Source organism: Anolis sagrei, chromosome 2 (genome assembly GCF_037176765.1).
Source record: "Anolis sagrei isolate rAnoSag1 chromosome 2, rAnoSag1.mat, whole genome shotgun sequence".
Classification (NCBI taxonomy): Eukaryota; Metazoa; Chordata; class Lepidosauria; order Squamata; family Dactyloidae; genus Anolis; species Anolis sagrei.
In genome coordinates this window covers 23,817,597-23,833,882 of record NC_090022.1, presented here as the reverse complement: position 1 = coordinate 23,833,882, position 16,286 = coordinate 23,817,597, and the positions used below count along the sequence as shown (strand labels likewise).

Genomic DNA, 16,286 nt, shown 5'->3' with positions numbered 1-16,286 from the left:
GGTAGTCGTAATTCTACTGGTTCTGTAGGTTGGTTACACTTGCTGTTTCCTTTGCGGGTTGGATAGTCGAGCATTATATCGGAAAAGACTGGCCTCCCCGCAGTAAATTGGTCCCAGGACAGAAGAATGTTGTACATGACCCACTTGATCGAAATAAGATACAGTATTTCTTTCACCTTTACACATCAAACTCAGGCTAATGAAAAATTTTGTTAAGGCAATGAACAAGCAAAGTGAAGCCTTAATTTATTTATGGCAGATGTTTTTCCCACATAAGTGATGCAAAGATAAAAGAAGGTGTTTTCATTGGCTCACAGATCCAAATGTGATGAAAGATAGCCACTTTAATGGCCTTCTACAGGGTGCACAACATGTTTTGTGGATAGCCTTAAAAATGTTGTTTGTAATTTTCTAGACAGCTATAAATCTCCAGATTATGTCCAATAGGTTGAAAGACTGCTTCAGGCATACAAATCACAGAGGAAACATTTTCTTCATTCCCACTTGGACTTCTTTCCAGACAATCTGGGTGCTGTGAGGGACAAACATGGTGAAAGGTTTAATTGCCAAGATGGAAAAACAGTATCAGGGCAAGTGGAATTCATCCATGTTGGGTGACTGTTGTTGGACTGTCATCCGGGAAGCGTTGGAAAGTGATTACAAATGAAAATCTGCAGCAAAACATTTTTAGTTTTGTTTCCTGATGACACCATTACTGGCATAGAGTATTCTGCTGTAGACATACAGCAGTGCTTAGACTGTGGTTTTTAACTTTGAATATGTTTTAATGGATTTTAACTGTTTGCATACTATTTGCATTTAATTCTTTTATAATGTTTGCAAGTTTGCATATTTTATATTGTATGCTAATGTTTTAATGTTAAGGGTAACAACAACAACAACAACAATAAATTGCCTTTTCTGGAAACTATATGATACAGACATGATAAATACATAGTTGTGTTCAGCGTGTTAAAATCTACTTGGTTTACCCAAAATTGTGGAGGAAACAAAACATTCCCAAAAGTGTGTTGACCGATGTTATTAAATACATAATAATAATACATAAATATAGTAAAAATAAATTTAAAATAATATAATAAAATATTATAATATTAATAAAAATACACAATTTAGCTTAAAAGCCTCCCACAGGTAAACATTGGAAAAGAATTAAGAATAGAATTGTTAAAATCACCTAAAGCCATTAAAAACTTGTTCTTAAATATTTCAGCTTTTGAAAGCTTGCCTGAATAGAAAGGTTTTATCCTTCCATTAGGAAGAAAACAAGACATTACCTAACTACAAAATTACTTTATCTCTCCTTACAGAGGCTATCATTGATACTTTGTTCCATTAAAAGCTTACTTAATTTTACATCTGCCTGTTAAATGATTCTATTATTTATCAAAAGCTCAAATTTCAATATACTCTCGTGTTGTGTTAACAAAAGAAATAAAGACATTAAAGTATCTCCTGAAGTTGGTCCAGGATTTCTACTTAATCCATACTTTGTGCATCAAAACTGGAATGAATGCACTTTGACACCACTTTAACTGCTGTGGAATGCTGGGAGTTTTTGTTTGGTGAGGCACCAACCGTCTTTGGCAGAGAAGGCTAGAGACCTTGTAAAACTGCAACTTCCAGGATTCCATAGCATTGAGCCATGGTAGCCGAAGTGGTGTCTAACTGCAGAAATTATACAGTGTAGATACATCCAGAGTTTACGACTACAGTCGACCCCCTAGGAAAGAATCATGCCTGAAATCCCCAGAGAGCCAGGGCTGCCCAGTTAGTGTTGGCAGCACTGGCTTAGATGGACCATAGAATCATATGGTTGGAAAAGCCCCCAGGGATCATCCAATCCAACCCCATTTTGACATTCAGGAAAACACAAAATGCTTCCAACAGATGGCCACCCAGCCTCTGTTTAAAAACCTCCAGGAGAGAAGAGTATACCAGTGATTTCTCTTTGCGTAAGGTAGGTAGCTTCTTGTATTTCATAGAAGGCAATCTGGTGGCTGAATCTGTAACTCTAATGGAAGAGTATTCTGTGACTTAAATCTCATGTGCATTTGCATGGGAGCAAAGCTTAAAAAGTAACTTTTAAGAAGGATACAGGCAGTCCCCAAGTTACAGACTACCAGCTGCTAATAAGTCTTTGGCTTTGTGTTCTTGCTTTGTTTCTATGGTAATAAATGTTACATCACATGAAAGAGTTTGTGGAATAAATGCAAAGTTTCATCTTCCTATCTTGTTTCTTTCTGTGTAAACCCATAGACTTATCAGCAGTCCCTCGTATAATAGCATTCTGATGCTATCCTTGGCTAAATATTTATAGGATGCTGCTGTATGTTTCTACTGCTGCTCAATTGGGGATCATTTGAGCACATTTAGCATATATTAATTAGAACACTAAACTCTGGTGAAATGGTATTGATACTTGGAAAGCATGTGTATGTTTGCCTTTAAAATATATATATATATATATATAAAAAAATCATATCATATCATTTAAACCTATATGCCGCCACTCCCGTGGAGCTCGGAGCGGCTTACAAGAATAGCTAAAATCTAACAAAATTTAAAAGCAATTTAAAACAGTTTAGAAACGACAATATCAAACATTAAAAGCCTGTCGAAACAGGTATGTCTTACAAGCCCTGCGGAAAGCTGGTAAGTCCCGCAAGGCACGGACTTCAGGTGGCAGATGCTTCTGTTGTGCCAAATTTTTTCCTTCTCTGGAAATTCAAACAACTTCTGTGGTACTTTTCTAATGTCTACTTTACTTTGTTGGCAGGATGGATCAGCAGCAGCAGCTGATGACAGTTATAGATGAGATGGGCAAAGCCTCTGCCAAGGTAAATCAGTGTTTATATCCGGTGATGCATCTTTGTAAATATAGTGATGCATCTTTGTAAATGGGGGACAGTTTGGAGATCTAAGCTTTAGAATAATAAGAGAAACCAGTTTTCTTTTTCTGAAAAAGTCTTGGTATCAGTTTGCCCAATTACCTTTCCAGGAGTATAGCTCCACACTGTAGAATTAATGCAGTTTGACCCCACAGCCATGGCTAAAACCTGTGGAATCATAGGACTCCTAGTTTTAGGAGCTCTGTGATCTTCTCTGCCAAAGAGAGTTGGTGCCCCACCAAACTACAATCCCAGGATTCCATTGCATTGACACATAGCAGCTAAAATGGGGTCAAGCTGCATGAATTCTACATCGTAAGTTTCTCTTTTTCCATTTTTGGGTTGTCTGAAAGTGAGATCTTCCCTGAATAAAGGAAACAGTGCCCTGCTCTGACCAATTCCCTGCAAAATGTCCTCAGAAGCACTTTTAACTACCCGTTGGGTTGCTCTCCCTACATTATCCTTTAAAACCCTCCTGCTTAGATACATCCTATCTCTGTTCATGCCCAGTGTTTATTTTAAATTTTAATCTATTACATCTGGCCTGGCCATAAGGTTTTAAATTTTTGTGTGTTATTGCTTATATGTGAGTTATATTAATTGTATGTTTTATTTTCTTACTGCTTTTTTGTTTTACTGATGTCTTGTTGGGCTTGGCTTCATGTAAGCCACCCTGAGTCCTCTTGGGGAGATGGTGGTGGGGTATCAATAAAGTATTATTATTATTATTATTATTATTATTATTATTATTTCAGGCCCAAAATCTGGCAACTCCAATCACCAGCACCTCCCGAATGCAAACCAACCGCCATGTTCTCTACATCCTGAAGGACAGTGAAGCCAAAACGTGAGTGTGAGTGCAAGAGAGATTGGGCCCTTTTGGTAGAGCCCTGTGCATCCCTATTTAGGTCATATTAACATTTAGAAAACAATGTACATGCAAGTTACAAACAAGATAGGTTATGTAAGTTTGTTCTTAAGTTGAATTTGTTTGTAAGTTGGAACAGGTACATTTTTAAGTGTAACTCTAGCCAATATAATAGCTTTGGATGGCTATTATATTATTTGGTTTGCTATCTATTCAGAAGATGTCACCTCACTTTCTGTCCCTGTGATTTTGGAAAATGTGGCTTGTTGTGGAAACAATGATAGGTGAGAAAACACCAGTGGAGGCACCTTTTCCCCATGAGAACTCTTCTAGGAGTGGATTTCCCTTCTGAGGAGTAGATTTCTCTTGCTTCCTGTTGTCTCAATCTTAATTATGAGTCATTTGGAAGTTGGATGTTTGTAACCCAGGGACTGCCTGTATAGGATTGCAGCTTAAATTCTTTCTGTAGGGAGCATCTTCACATGCAATTGGGAAGAGCTTTTCTGTTCTAGATCACACTATTGATGGTATCACACCAGGGCTTTTAAGTGGGCAGCCTCACATTTCTGCCACCTGCAGAATTCTGGGAAATGTAGTTTAGGGCAGGGCCTTTTGAATTCTCTGCTAGAGAGGTCCTAGACTTACCAAAATACATTTCCCAAAATTCTACAAGCAGCAGAAATGCGGGGCTGCTTGCTTTAAAGCCCTGGTGTTATAACATAGACAGAGGGGATCTAAGGTGCATCTACATTGTAGAATTAATCCAGTTTGACATCACTTAAACTTTAATATCACAATGCTATGGAATCGTGGGAGTTGTGGAGTTGTCTATGTGAAAGAGTGCTGGTGTCTACAATGTAGATGTACTCCTAGACAGTCTGGTTGACCACAGTGTTTTTCTGGGCACCTCTTGAGATAGGAAAAATCTTTGAAATATAGATTTCAAAGATTTGAAGCTTGGGAACCAATAATTCTAGCTTGGCTCCTTTCACCAACAGAAAAAAGGGGTTTCTAAGAAGGAGGAAAACTTTTGCCATTATACATTGTTATGTTCCTTCAAATAATTTCTGACTTATGGCAACCCTATGATTTTTTTTTCTTAGCCTGAGAGGGTGTGTCATTTACCCAAGGTTACCCAGTCTGTTTCATGGCCAAACAGAGATTCGAAACTAATCTCCAGAGTTGTAGTCCAATGCTCAAATCACTATGCTATGTTGGCTTCGCAATATTAAACCCGAGTTCTCACAGTTCTGGTGTGGACATGGTATTAATAATACTGACCAACTCTGTTTCATTTTAAGTATTTTACAGAAGCAAACGTAACCAACAAACAATGTATCCGATATCCAATATGACAATATGTATTCAGTTTATTATTCATAACTGTTTATCTAAAATAGTCTACACTATAACAATGACTATAATAAAGTATCTCTCAGAATATGAACATGTAAGAATGAGGGAGAGAAAAGACTGGCAATTTTATGTTCATAACTAATAATCAGCTACAATGCTATATACAATTTAGAACTGTATATGTTATATATATATTCAAGTATAAGCTGACCCGCATATAAGCCAAGGCATCTAATTTTGCCACAAAAAACTGGGAAAACGTATTGAGGAAATGCAGCAGCTACTGGTAAATTTCAAAATAAAAATAGATACCAATAAAATTACATTAATTGAAGCATCTGTAGGTTAAATGTTTTTGAATATTTACATAAAACTGTAATTTAAGGTAAGACCAACTCTGATTAAACCAGTATTCTAACCTTCTTCAGTGTAAATGTGCTTATGTATCCTTCCAATCATAATCAAGAGAGTAAAATAATAAATGTAATAATAATAAATAGAGTAAATAATAAATGTAATAAAATAATAATGTAAAATAATGTAAAATTAATAAAATAATAGAGTAAAATAATAATAATAATAATAATAATAATAATAATAATAATGTAAAATAATAACCTTGAGTATAAGCCATGGGAGGCTTTTTCAGCCTAAAAAAGGGCAGGAAAAACTCAGCTTATACTCGAGTATATATAGTATCTCTAAGTTCTTTACTCTTTCAGTTATTTTTTTTTTTCATTTTTAGCATGACATCCCAAACTCAATTGGGATTGAGAAGGCATATGAACGTATGCCCTCATGATTAAAAAGAGATAGTGGTCTCCACTCTGGTGAAAAAGAAATTGTTTTGATGTAATTCTGCTTGCCTAACCTTCAGAGCCAGCATATGGTGTAGGGTTTGGGTATTGGACTAGGAATTTGGGAGTCTAGTATCCATATCCCCACTCAGCTATGGAAACCTACTGGATAACCTTTGGCTAGTCACACTTTTTCAACCTTGAAGGAAAATAACCTTCACTGAACAATTCATGTCAGGAAAACCCAGGGATAGTTTAATATTGTCATAAGTCAGGAGCAACTTGGAAGTCACATAACAGTGACCTTCTGTTCAACAATGGGCAACTTCAGTGTTGCTGTATTGGAACTCCTCTAATATCAACCAAGCAGCCTAAATCTTATGGGAGTTCCAGTCCAAACAACCCTTGGAGAGCCACACATTGCCTGCTCCAGCTTTAGTTTGTAATCTGTTTGTCTTGAGCCCCTCCCTTGTCTCAGTTCTACTCACCAGTAATTTTATGCATTTTTCTAAAACAATCATCATTTTTCTAAAACAATCAGATTTGCTAATATATATGCAGTGAAGTAGTTTAGATCAACTTTGACTCATTGAGTCACTTCTCATGCACCCTTACTAATGTGTTATATTTTTCTCTCCTTTCATCCCTCCCAGGGCTGGAAAAGGAGTTATCATTGGCTTCCTCAAGGTTGGATACAAAAAACTCTTTGTACTGGTAAGTTTTATTGAACAATTAATTTTGAAGAGCTTAAACCTGTGATGCTTGTTTTTTTAAACAAGACTGTGGATGTCTGTTGGTACTCTCAGTATTCGGGGGCCAGCAGTGATTTTGAAAAGTTCAATTTTGCAATTCCTCTTGCCACCTAGCCCAAAGTATTTCCATGAGAAAAATGTGTAGTTTCTTTAGAAAAGAATCTAATCAAAAGTGTTGGACTGGCCTTCCCTTAATTTGTGCCCTCTTTATGTGTTGGACTGCAATTCCTATCACTCTCTGCCAATGTATGTAAGGACTTGAAAATGAGTAAGGTCATTGTAGACCAGAAATTGGCAGTTGTGGATCTCTTTGTGCTGCTGGTCTACAACTTCCATCTTCTCTAGCTGAAATAGCCAATGAGAAATTATAGGAGTTGTTGTTGGGGTCTGATAGTTGCCCATTCCTGCTGTGGACAGTAACCTATCTGAACAGAACACTCAATATAGCAAAAACCATACTGGTAGCAACACAGTGACAGAAACAACTCCTGACTTTTCTGTGATAATTCTGCAGGCGTCTGAGACGTACATGTGGAATGGGTAAAGGGAAAGCAGATCTCTTAAAATATAGGTTCAGTATCATTTATCTGAAATGCTTGTTACCTGAAGTGTTTTGGATTTTGGGGATATTTTGAAATATTTATATGTATGTAATGAAGGATCTTATAGATGGGACCCAAGTCTAAACAGGAGGTTAATTTGTTTCATATATATGGTACCTTATACGCATATTCTGAAGGTAGTTTTTTACACAGTACTTTTAATACTTTTGTGCATGAAACAACGTTTATCTACATTGAACAATCAGGAAGCAAAGGTGTCACTCTCTCAGCCATCTGTGTTGGCGATTTTGGATTTTGGAACATTTTGAATATTCAGTCTGTAGTGGTTTGTTTGTTTGTTTGTTTATTTATTTATTTCGAGCATTTTTACCCCGCCCTTCTCAACCCCTAGGGGGACTCAGGGCAGCTTACAATTGGCAACAATTCAATTTGATAGGATGGAGGAGTTGTTTTGGTTGTTGATTCCATGTTCTAGGTAAACTGGGGCCAGAATGTATCTCAAGGAATTGCAGCAAGTGTATGATCTTGGTTTAGGTTTATTTTAGTAAGTGGTGACTAAACAGGAGGTTAATTTGTTTCATATATACGGTACCTTATACGCATATTCTGAAGGTAGTTTTTTACACAATACTTTTAATACTTTTGTGCATGAAACAACGTTTATCTACATTGAACAATCAGGAAGCAAAGGTGTCATTAATTTTAGTGGATCTACTCTTCCCTCCAGCAAAGAGGCCTGAGGATCTGGATCATCTCCAAAATGGAAATAGAATTTAACATGCAAATTATTAGGTGGCTCACAGATTTGAGCTTTTGGCTCACTTTGTAGCCTGTTATGCAAAGTTTGGAATGGTTACCTCTTTGAACTACGGTTACCTTGTAGTCAGCATAACCCCTGGCTTTTAAGTTACAGGTTTAGTTTTATTTTATTTTTTACTCTTTTCTTTTAGGATCGCAATGGAGCTCATAATGAAGTGGAGCCCCTGTGTGTCCTGGACTTTTACATACACGAGTCTCTCCAGAGGCATGGCTATGGCAAGGAGCTCTTCCATTACATGTTACAGGTACAGTACGAAGTCGTTCTGTGTGATATCCTGACCTGCTTGAGCTACTGCATTTAAATCTTACCCCATGGAAAACAAGCATCCCTCAACAGCTAACTGTATTTGTGGGGAGACTTCTTTCTTGATCCCAAGTAACATGATAGGTTAGATCAGTGGTAGAGATCATTTGGCCTTCCAGATGTGATTATAGTGCAGTTCTCAACATACATCATGATTATTTGTTCTTGCTAGGACTACTGGAAGTTGAAATTCAGAAACATCTAGAGGGTCATGTCTGAGTTAGACTGTGGGTTTGAAATAAAGTCTCTCCACAGAGTATATTCTGGATCAGGTGTTATCTCTTTGGGAATTCATTATTCGATGTTAGTTGTATTGAGATCTTGTTCCTAAACTGAAGCAAAGGCTCTCATGTGTTGTAGCTGTGGGAATGTTGAAGGTGCATGCAATTGGCATGATTTATTCTTTAGCAGTCACTTGTTTATTCAAGTTAGTTTGCCTGACATGGATGATGTTGGTGAAAGCTCTCATTGCTGAGGTGCCTTTGCAGTGTAGATTGTTTCTTCCACATAAATAATTGCTGCTACTGCTTTTTGTTTTATTGATTCTGTCAATTTTTCGCAAACTCCTTTTTTGCTCTAAGAATAGAACAAAGAGATAAACACATTTCGATAAACAAAGCCCTCAGAGTTACCAGAACCTAAACCCTATTTTGGTCTTGATGCAAGTAGAGTGATCAAATTGATTGTATTTAGCTATGTGTTGACTCACTTTTTGGCAGTTGATTGAACGGGTTTACTCTAGTTGGGCCTGTGCTGTTTACTGTTTTCAAGCCAAGTTATACTCATGATTATTCCAGGGCTGGGCTTTAGCACAGCTGGTTAATCACCAGCAGCAATAAGATCACACCAATCAAAAGGTTGGCAGTTCAAAGCCCGGGTTGGGGTGAGCACCTGACCTTCATCCCAGCTCACTGTCCACCTAAGCATTTTGAAAACAGCTGTGAGCTGTGAGAAGAGAAATTAGGCACTGCTTAAGTGGGGAGTATTTTACAGCACCATAAAAAGGAAGTACCAGAAAATGCCAGTGATCAAAGAATGGAGGAAGTCATAGAGGATGGAGCGACAGCATCCCCCGTGGCCGGAATCGAGCACAACCTCCAGGATGCCGAAGCTGGGGAAAATACCTCTATCTGTTGTCCGCCGTGTCTGTCTAATGGCATAGAATGTTCTGTGTATGTTCTGTGATTCACCCTGAGTCCCCTGTACATAAATAAATTAATAAATAAGGGCCTCAAAGTCACTCTGTTCTCAACTGCCCTGCCAAACTCCTGCAGACACATGGCCTTGGCTTCCTTGACTGAGTCTCTCCATCTGGAATGCAGGTTTCCTGTTTTCCTACTATCTTTTACCTTTTCAAGTGGTTTGATAGGGCTGCTTGATGATTTTCTGGATTCAACACCCTGCTAGTAATACCTAGACAGCTACTAAATTCACATTTGATGGACAAAACTTCTTTTTGACACTGATGAATGCACAACCCCCTTTGAAGGTCAGAATGGCAACTGGAACACTCATTTCAGTCTGAGCAACTTTCTGCTCTCATGGAGAGGGCTCATCAAAAGGACATCATGAGCTCAGGAAAGAATGATTTTTAAGAGAGCACCTGTATTTCATTCTCTCCTCTTGAGTTCATCATTGAACCCTCAAATTTTCAGGATAGCATATGGAGCAATCTAAGACCAGTTGATTATTCCCCATTGTCAGTTTATTGAGTCAGGAATGCAAAAACACTGAATCATTATATCTGTTGACGCTTCTCTCTCCTGCCTCAGTTTAAATTCTCCTGCCTTGCTATCCAGTTGAAAATTTTCTACCCTTTTCCTTTCTAAAATGTCTAATTATTAAGGAAACTTCTGTATTTCGTCCCTGGGTTGAAACTGGTGTATATGAATTTCTCCCCCTTTTTTCTCCTCCCCAGCGGGAACGAGTAGAACCCCACCAGTTGGCAATTGACCGTCCCTCAGAGAAACTGCTGTCCTTCCTCCGGAAACACTATTGTCTCAGTGACACTATCCCTCAAGTGAGTCCTCCCCACAATCAGTAGGTTTCTCTTCGCCATGTGGTTTTATCATTTAAGGTATCTCCAAGGAATTGGTCTCTGGGGCAGAGGAAAACCCTGCAATACCTCTGCCTTCTGAAAGCCAAATAAATACTTCATATGTCTCAAACCTGGAGTCTTCTCTGGAAAGTTGTGGTTTTCCCCTTTGTGGGGCGGGGGGTTGCTGTGAGTTTTCCAGTATGTATGGCCATGTTTCAGAAGCATTCGCCACATGTATGGCAGGCATCCTCAGAGGTTGTGAGTTTTGTTGGAAACTAGGCAAGTGGGGTTTAGATACGTGTGGAATGTTCTTGGTCTTGCAGCTCTTCTAATGTCTGTAGTGGAGTATCCGTTGGCCTATAGAACCCAGTATAGGTGGTTTAGTTCACCTTGGAGGAGGTGGAGTTTACAGAAGAGCTGCAAGACCAAAACTAGCCATAAGGTTAAAGACAAAGATCGACCCAGAGGAAAAGTGTTCTTACTATACATCAAGGGAACCACTGACCACAAAGGGAAGCTGATGAAGAAACACAACCTACAAACTATCTATAGACCCACTAAGAAAATCCAACAAATTCTATATTCAGCAAAGGACAACCTGAACACAGCATATTATTTGAGAACACAGAAATGTTGGACCACTCTACACAGAGAAGCAATTGAAATCCACAATCATGTGGACAATTTCAACAGAAAGGAGGAAACCATTAAAATGAACAAAATCTAGCTGCCTCTGAAATCTATGGTGTATCTACACTGTAAAACTAATGTAGTTTAACACAACTTTAGCTGCAATATTTATTTATTTATTTATTTATTTTATATACAGTATTTATATTCCGCCCTTCTCACCCCGCAGGGGACTCAGGGTGGATTACAATGTACATATACAAGGCAAACATTCAATGCCATAGACACACAACATATATAGACAGACACACAGAGGCTATTTACCATTCCAGCTATTTACCATTCTAGTAAATAAAGAACAACACTCAAAAACGGGAATTCCAGACAAGAAACAATCAGGGCCAGCTAATCATCTCCCAACAAAGGATTCCCCCAGGCAGGAAGCAGTCAGGCTTTGAAACTGCAGGGCTATTCAATGCTAATCAAAGTGGCCAATTGCAACATTCACACTAGCCTCAAGCAGACAAGAGTTCTTTCTCCCACCCTGGACATTCCATAGATATGTAAACCCCACTTGCCTAGTTTCCAAAAAAACTCACAATCTCTGAAAACACCTGCCGTAGATGTGGGTGAAACATCAGAAGAGAATGCTTCTGGAACATGGCTGTACTGCCCAGAAAACTCAGAGCAATCCAGACTCTTAAACATATTTAGTGGTATAGAACATGTCTGCTTTAGTTTGTTTTATTGAAAAGTACGTTCTCTTTTTTCAGGTGAACAACTTTGTGGTCTTCCAGGGCTTCTTCAGCTACCAGCGTGGTGAGTCAATGCCATAAATACTCCCTGCCTGATTGTACCCATTTATGTAATTCTGTATTGGATACCATCTTCCCAGTCAACTGAAGCTCCCATTGACTAACCAGCATGAATTCTGGGAGATGAAGTCTGAGAACATCTTAAGGGCTGCAGTTGATCCATCTTGCTGAGATAAGACATCAGACACTTGTGTTTTGCTTTAACTAAATAAAGTTGAGGTTTAAGAAGTGAATTAGTGTCTCATGGAACAACACAGCATCACCTTTTTTGTTTTGTTTTAAATCTTAAAGACATGCTCGTAGTGCTCATGTTAATAGAAATCAGTGTTTGTGTGTCGTGTTAAATGTCTAGGAACATAGAAACAAGTATAGAAAGGTGCTCATTTTTCATAGATTATTATTATTTTGTATAATTGTCATTATAAGAATTATCCACACCACCACGGGCTTCCTTATTTTTGATGATTAAGTAATTTCAGTATAAATAAATATTGGACTAGGATTTCAAGAGAACATGGTTTGAATCTCTACTCAGAGATGAAACCCAGTGGCTGATCTTGGGTATAAGTCACATTCTTTCGGCTTGAGAGAAAGGCAGTAGCAAGCCTCCTCTGAATGAGTCTTTCCAGGAAAACCCTTAAATCCATTTGCCATAAAGTGGAATCAACATGAAGGCATATAACAGCAAGTAGGTATGTGCATTTGTGTTTATGTGCCTTCAAGTTGCCTGTTGGCTTCCCCATAAATTTCATAGGATTTGTATCATCGAAGGCTTTTATGGCCAAAATCACTGGGTTGTTGTAAGTTTTTTAGGATGTATGGCCGTGTTACAGAAGCATTCTCTCTTGACGTTTCGCCTGCATCTATGGCAGGCATCCTCAGAGGTTGTGAGGTCTGGGATAGAATTCATAGGATTTCCTAAGGCAAAGAATACTCAGAGTGGTTTTGCCACTTCTTTCCTCTGAAATGCTGCTTTTTAAATTGTGGGTCTCAACACCAGATGTGGTCCTCTTAGTTTAATGTTGGGGTCACGAAAAATTTGGCAACAGTAAATATTTTCTGAACGCCTCTTAGACATTCACACAAATCTGTATCAACAGACTTTGCAGAAATTGCTTTAGCTGTATATCTAATTAGTATGTTTAACAAGCCTTGCAAATGCTGATTTATTATTAATAAATGTTTGATTTTATTATATCTATTTTATTTATGTACATATGTGTTGGGCGAGTGGGCTTATTAACAAAAGACCCTCCCCATAAACATATAGCTGAGTAACTTATTAGCAGCAGCCTGACCCAGTGCCAGTAGTCCAAAGTAATAAAAAGAACAAAAACACACAGACCAATGTTATCTCTTCCATAGGAGGCTTTTCTTTGTAGTAAAATAATATGGTTGAACTAGTTACAAGAACAAGGTTTCCATAACACAAATAAAGTTCTTTATACTTCCTTCTTTGCTTCCACACTGGGCTTCTTTCTTATGCAGATAAACAGCTTCGCTCTTACAGAACTTCCTCTCGCAGCGAACTTACACAGGAGCTTCACACAGTAGTTTTACACACAAGGCTTTCAACCTGGGGCTTCTCTCACTGAAGCTTCTCACACCAGGCCTTCTCACACTCAGCCTTTTCATAGACTAAGGCCTACCACACACAGAAGCCTCTCTCACAGACTAAGGCCTACCTCTCATTGTGAGGCCTTCTCTCACAGACTGAGACCTTTGTCCCACTGAGGTTTACCTGACGGTTACTAAGCTACAGGCACACCTGCAACTTTTGCTGAGTTATTGCATCAATTTAACCTTTTCGGTACTTGACTCATATTTTTGTAATTAAAAATACCTAGTTAATTTTTAATATTTCTGACAATATATACTTGGGATTGTGTAAAAAAATTCTAGAGTGGAAAGAGATCATGAGTGGAAAATGTTTAAGAAGCCTTGGTCTATAGCAGGCTTCCCATCCAAGTACTAAATAGAGCTGACCCTCCACACCTAAAATGGCTATGTTTGGGTTAGGTATATGGAAAAGGTGTGGAATTATGCTAGTTAAACATGACTGGTCAGTGAAGCTTCTCTATCTAAGAATATATTTTCTGTATGAAACACACATTCTTTGCCAGAAAATCCCCTGATAAGGTCAACTTAGAATCACCATATGTCAGAAATGATTTGAAGGCTTTGGAATTTGTTGAATAAGCTATTCTCCCAACAAAGTGTTAGTTGTGTCTAAAGATTTTGTGTTTCCAGTGCATACCTCATCTATGCAATCATGCTTTTCACCTCTACATCAGTTAGCGCATTTATTTGCTCATATATTCACATAATTTAGAACTTTTTTCATAGCAGAAACTTTAGATGTATAGAAACAACTATGCTCTTAAAATACTAGCTCCTAAAAATGCTTAACATCTCAGGAGGTATTCCTTTGTTTAATAACGTACCTTATTTTCTCCCCACAGCTCCAATGAGAAAGATGCCTCCAAAACGTCATGAGGGGGAGATCAAACCATACTCCCTATCAGACCGAGAGTGTAAGAGATTTATAAGTGATACTTCTTCTGTATTGTGAAATAAGTTTCAATAATTCTCTTCGAGAGTGAAATTGGGGAATTAATCTCTAGATGGAGTAGATGCTGTCACAGAGTTGGAGAAACAGTGCAAGGCTAGACACCTTATAAATCCACCACTCCCAGGATTCATTAGTGTTGATCCATAGCAGTTAAAGTGGTATCAGACTACATATTTCTGCAATGTAGATTTTTTTTTTCTTATCAGGAGCGACTTGAGAAACTGCAAGTCGCTTCTGGTGTGAGAGAATTGGCCATCTGCAAGGACGTTGCCCAGGGGACATCCAGATGTTTGAAGTTTTACCAACGTGGTGGGAGGCTTCTCTCATGTTCCTGCATGGGGAACCGGAGCTGACAGAGGGAGCTCAACCCGCTCTCCCTGGATTGGGTTTAACCCATTGCGCCACTGGAGGCTTCATTGCAATGTAGATGCACTCCCAAGTAATGATCCTGCTTTGGATTTTAAAAGACCTAAAGGGTTTACATTGGAAGAAACATAACCTCTATAGCTTTTCTTAAGTATGACAGGCTTACTTACAATCTCATGTCTTATAGATGTGTTGGACTATCATGACCATAATACCCAATCAGCATAATAGCTGTGATGACTGGGGATTATGAGAGTCATGGTCCAGATGACATAGAGAAAGCTGGAAGGACTTATATTTTTATTGCTTTTTCTCTGTTTTTTTTAATTGCTTTATCCCGACTCCCTTGTAGTCCTGAAGGAAGAGGTTGAACCGCCATGGCCCTTCAACCAGTCTCACTCAATGATCCGCTCCAGCAGTGTAGGGAACTCCCCGGTGCGGGGGTGCCTCAAGCCTTTTCTCAATGAACAGGAGCTGCTGAAGAACCTGCGCCTCTGCCCTCCGCACTCGACTGCCCAGCATCTGATGAACGGGGAGCCCTGTGATTCAGTATCACAGAGGCGGAGAACCAGGTATGGAAAGGCATGTGTGGAACCCTGCACTAGCTGGGAAAGAATACTGTATTTGCCTGTTTCGGAAAGCATTTATTCCTTTAAGGACCACAGAACCAAAACACTAGCAGGGAGTTGATTTCCAAGGAACTCCAGAGTAAAGCCTTTAAGAATATTTTTCCCCTAGTTGTACTGCATAGTAGTCGTAGTCACATATCCTGCAGTTATCCCATGCCATCTCTCCATTACTGCAGCTGGCATTTTATTCTAATGTTTACAGCCTGGCCATGGTGTCAGTAATTTACCGATAGCTTGATTGTCTTTAAATTGATGTTTTTATATATGCATGTGTCTTATTTCATTGTATTTTATATTGTGTTCACTTTTATGTTTGTTTTTAGGCACTTTGTGCCATCTGTAAGCCACCCTGAGTCCCTTCGGGGAGATGATGATGGGATATAAGAATAAAGTTGTTGTTGTTGTTATTTCAAAGAATGTACTGGGTGCTTACTTCTGCATCCAGGCAATCCAGATCCTGCACAAGAAATGCTGAATTCTGCAACCTCTATAAATTTACAAAAGCCAAATCTTCAAGTGTGGGGAGCTCATTTTACTTTCCATGGAAGTTGCCATAGATCTGTATTGAAGGGCCCAGCACATTTCTATAGACAATATTTCTTTAGGAACAACAACAACAACAACAACAACAACAACAACAACTTTATTCTGATACCCCCGCCACCATCTCCTCGAAGGGACTCGGAGTGGCGTACATATGGGACAAATACTCACAAGACATAAATACAAAACAATCCATTAAGGCAAAACACAATTAAGGTAAGAGCATAGTAAAATATAACAATCCAGATAGAATACATAGAATAGAATTAAATAAAACATTAGAATATAAAACAGCAGCGTTGAAACTCAATAAAAACAATGC

The 16,286-nt window shown here is 38.6% G+C and overlaps 1 protein-coding gene across 2 annotated transcripts in view; it reads left to right on the top strand.

Annotated features, from left to right (window-relative positions):
• ATAT1 (alpha tubulin acetyltransferase 1) overlaps positions 1-16,286 on the top strand; it is a 36,749-nt gene that overhangs the window by 4,720 nt on the left and 15,743 nt on the right. For both annotated transcript variants that reach the window (XM_060759365.2, XM_060759367.2), the window contains exons 2-9: positions 2,801-2,861; positions 3,668-3,759; positions 6,587-6,647; positions 8,199-8,312; positions 10,290-10,391; positions 11,813-11,858; positions 14,317-14,388; positions 15,145-15,364. In XM_060759365.2, coding sequence (XP_060615348.2) covers positions 2,801-2,861; positions 3,668-3,759; positions 6,587-6,647; positions 8,199-8,312; positions 10,290-10,391; positions 11,813-11,858; positions 14,317-14,388; positions 15,145-15,364 — 768 coding nt within the window. The remainder of the gene's footprint in view (positions 1-2,800; positions 2,862-3,667; positions 3,760-6,586; positions 6,648-8,198; positions 8,313-10,289; positions 10,392-11,812; positions 11,859-14,316; positions 14,389-15,144; positions 15,365-16,286) is intronic.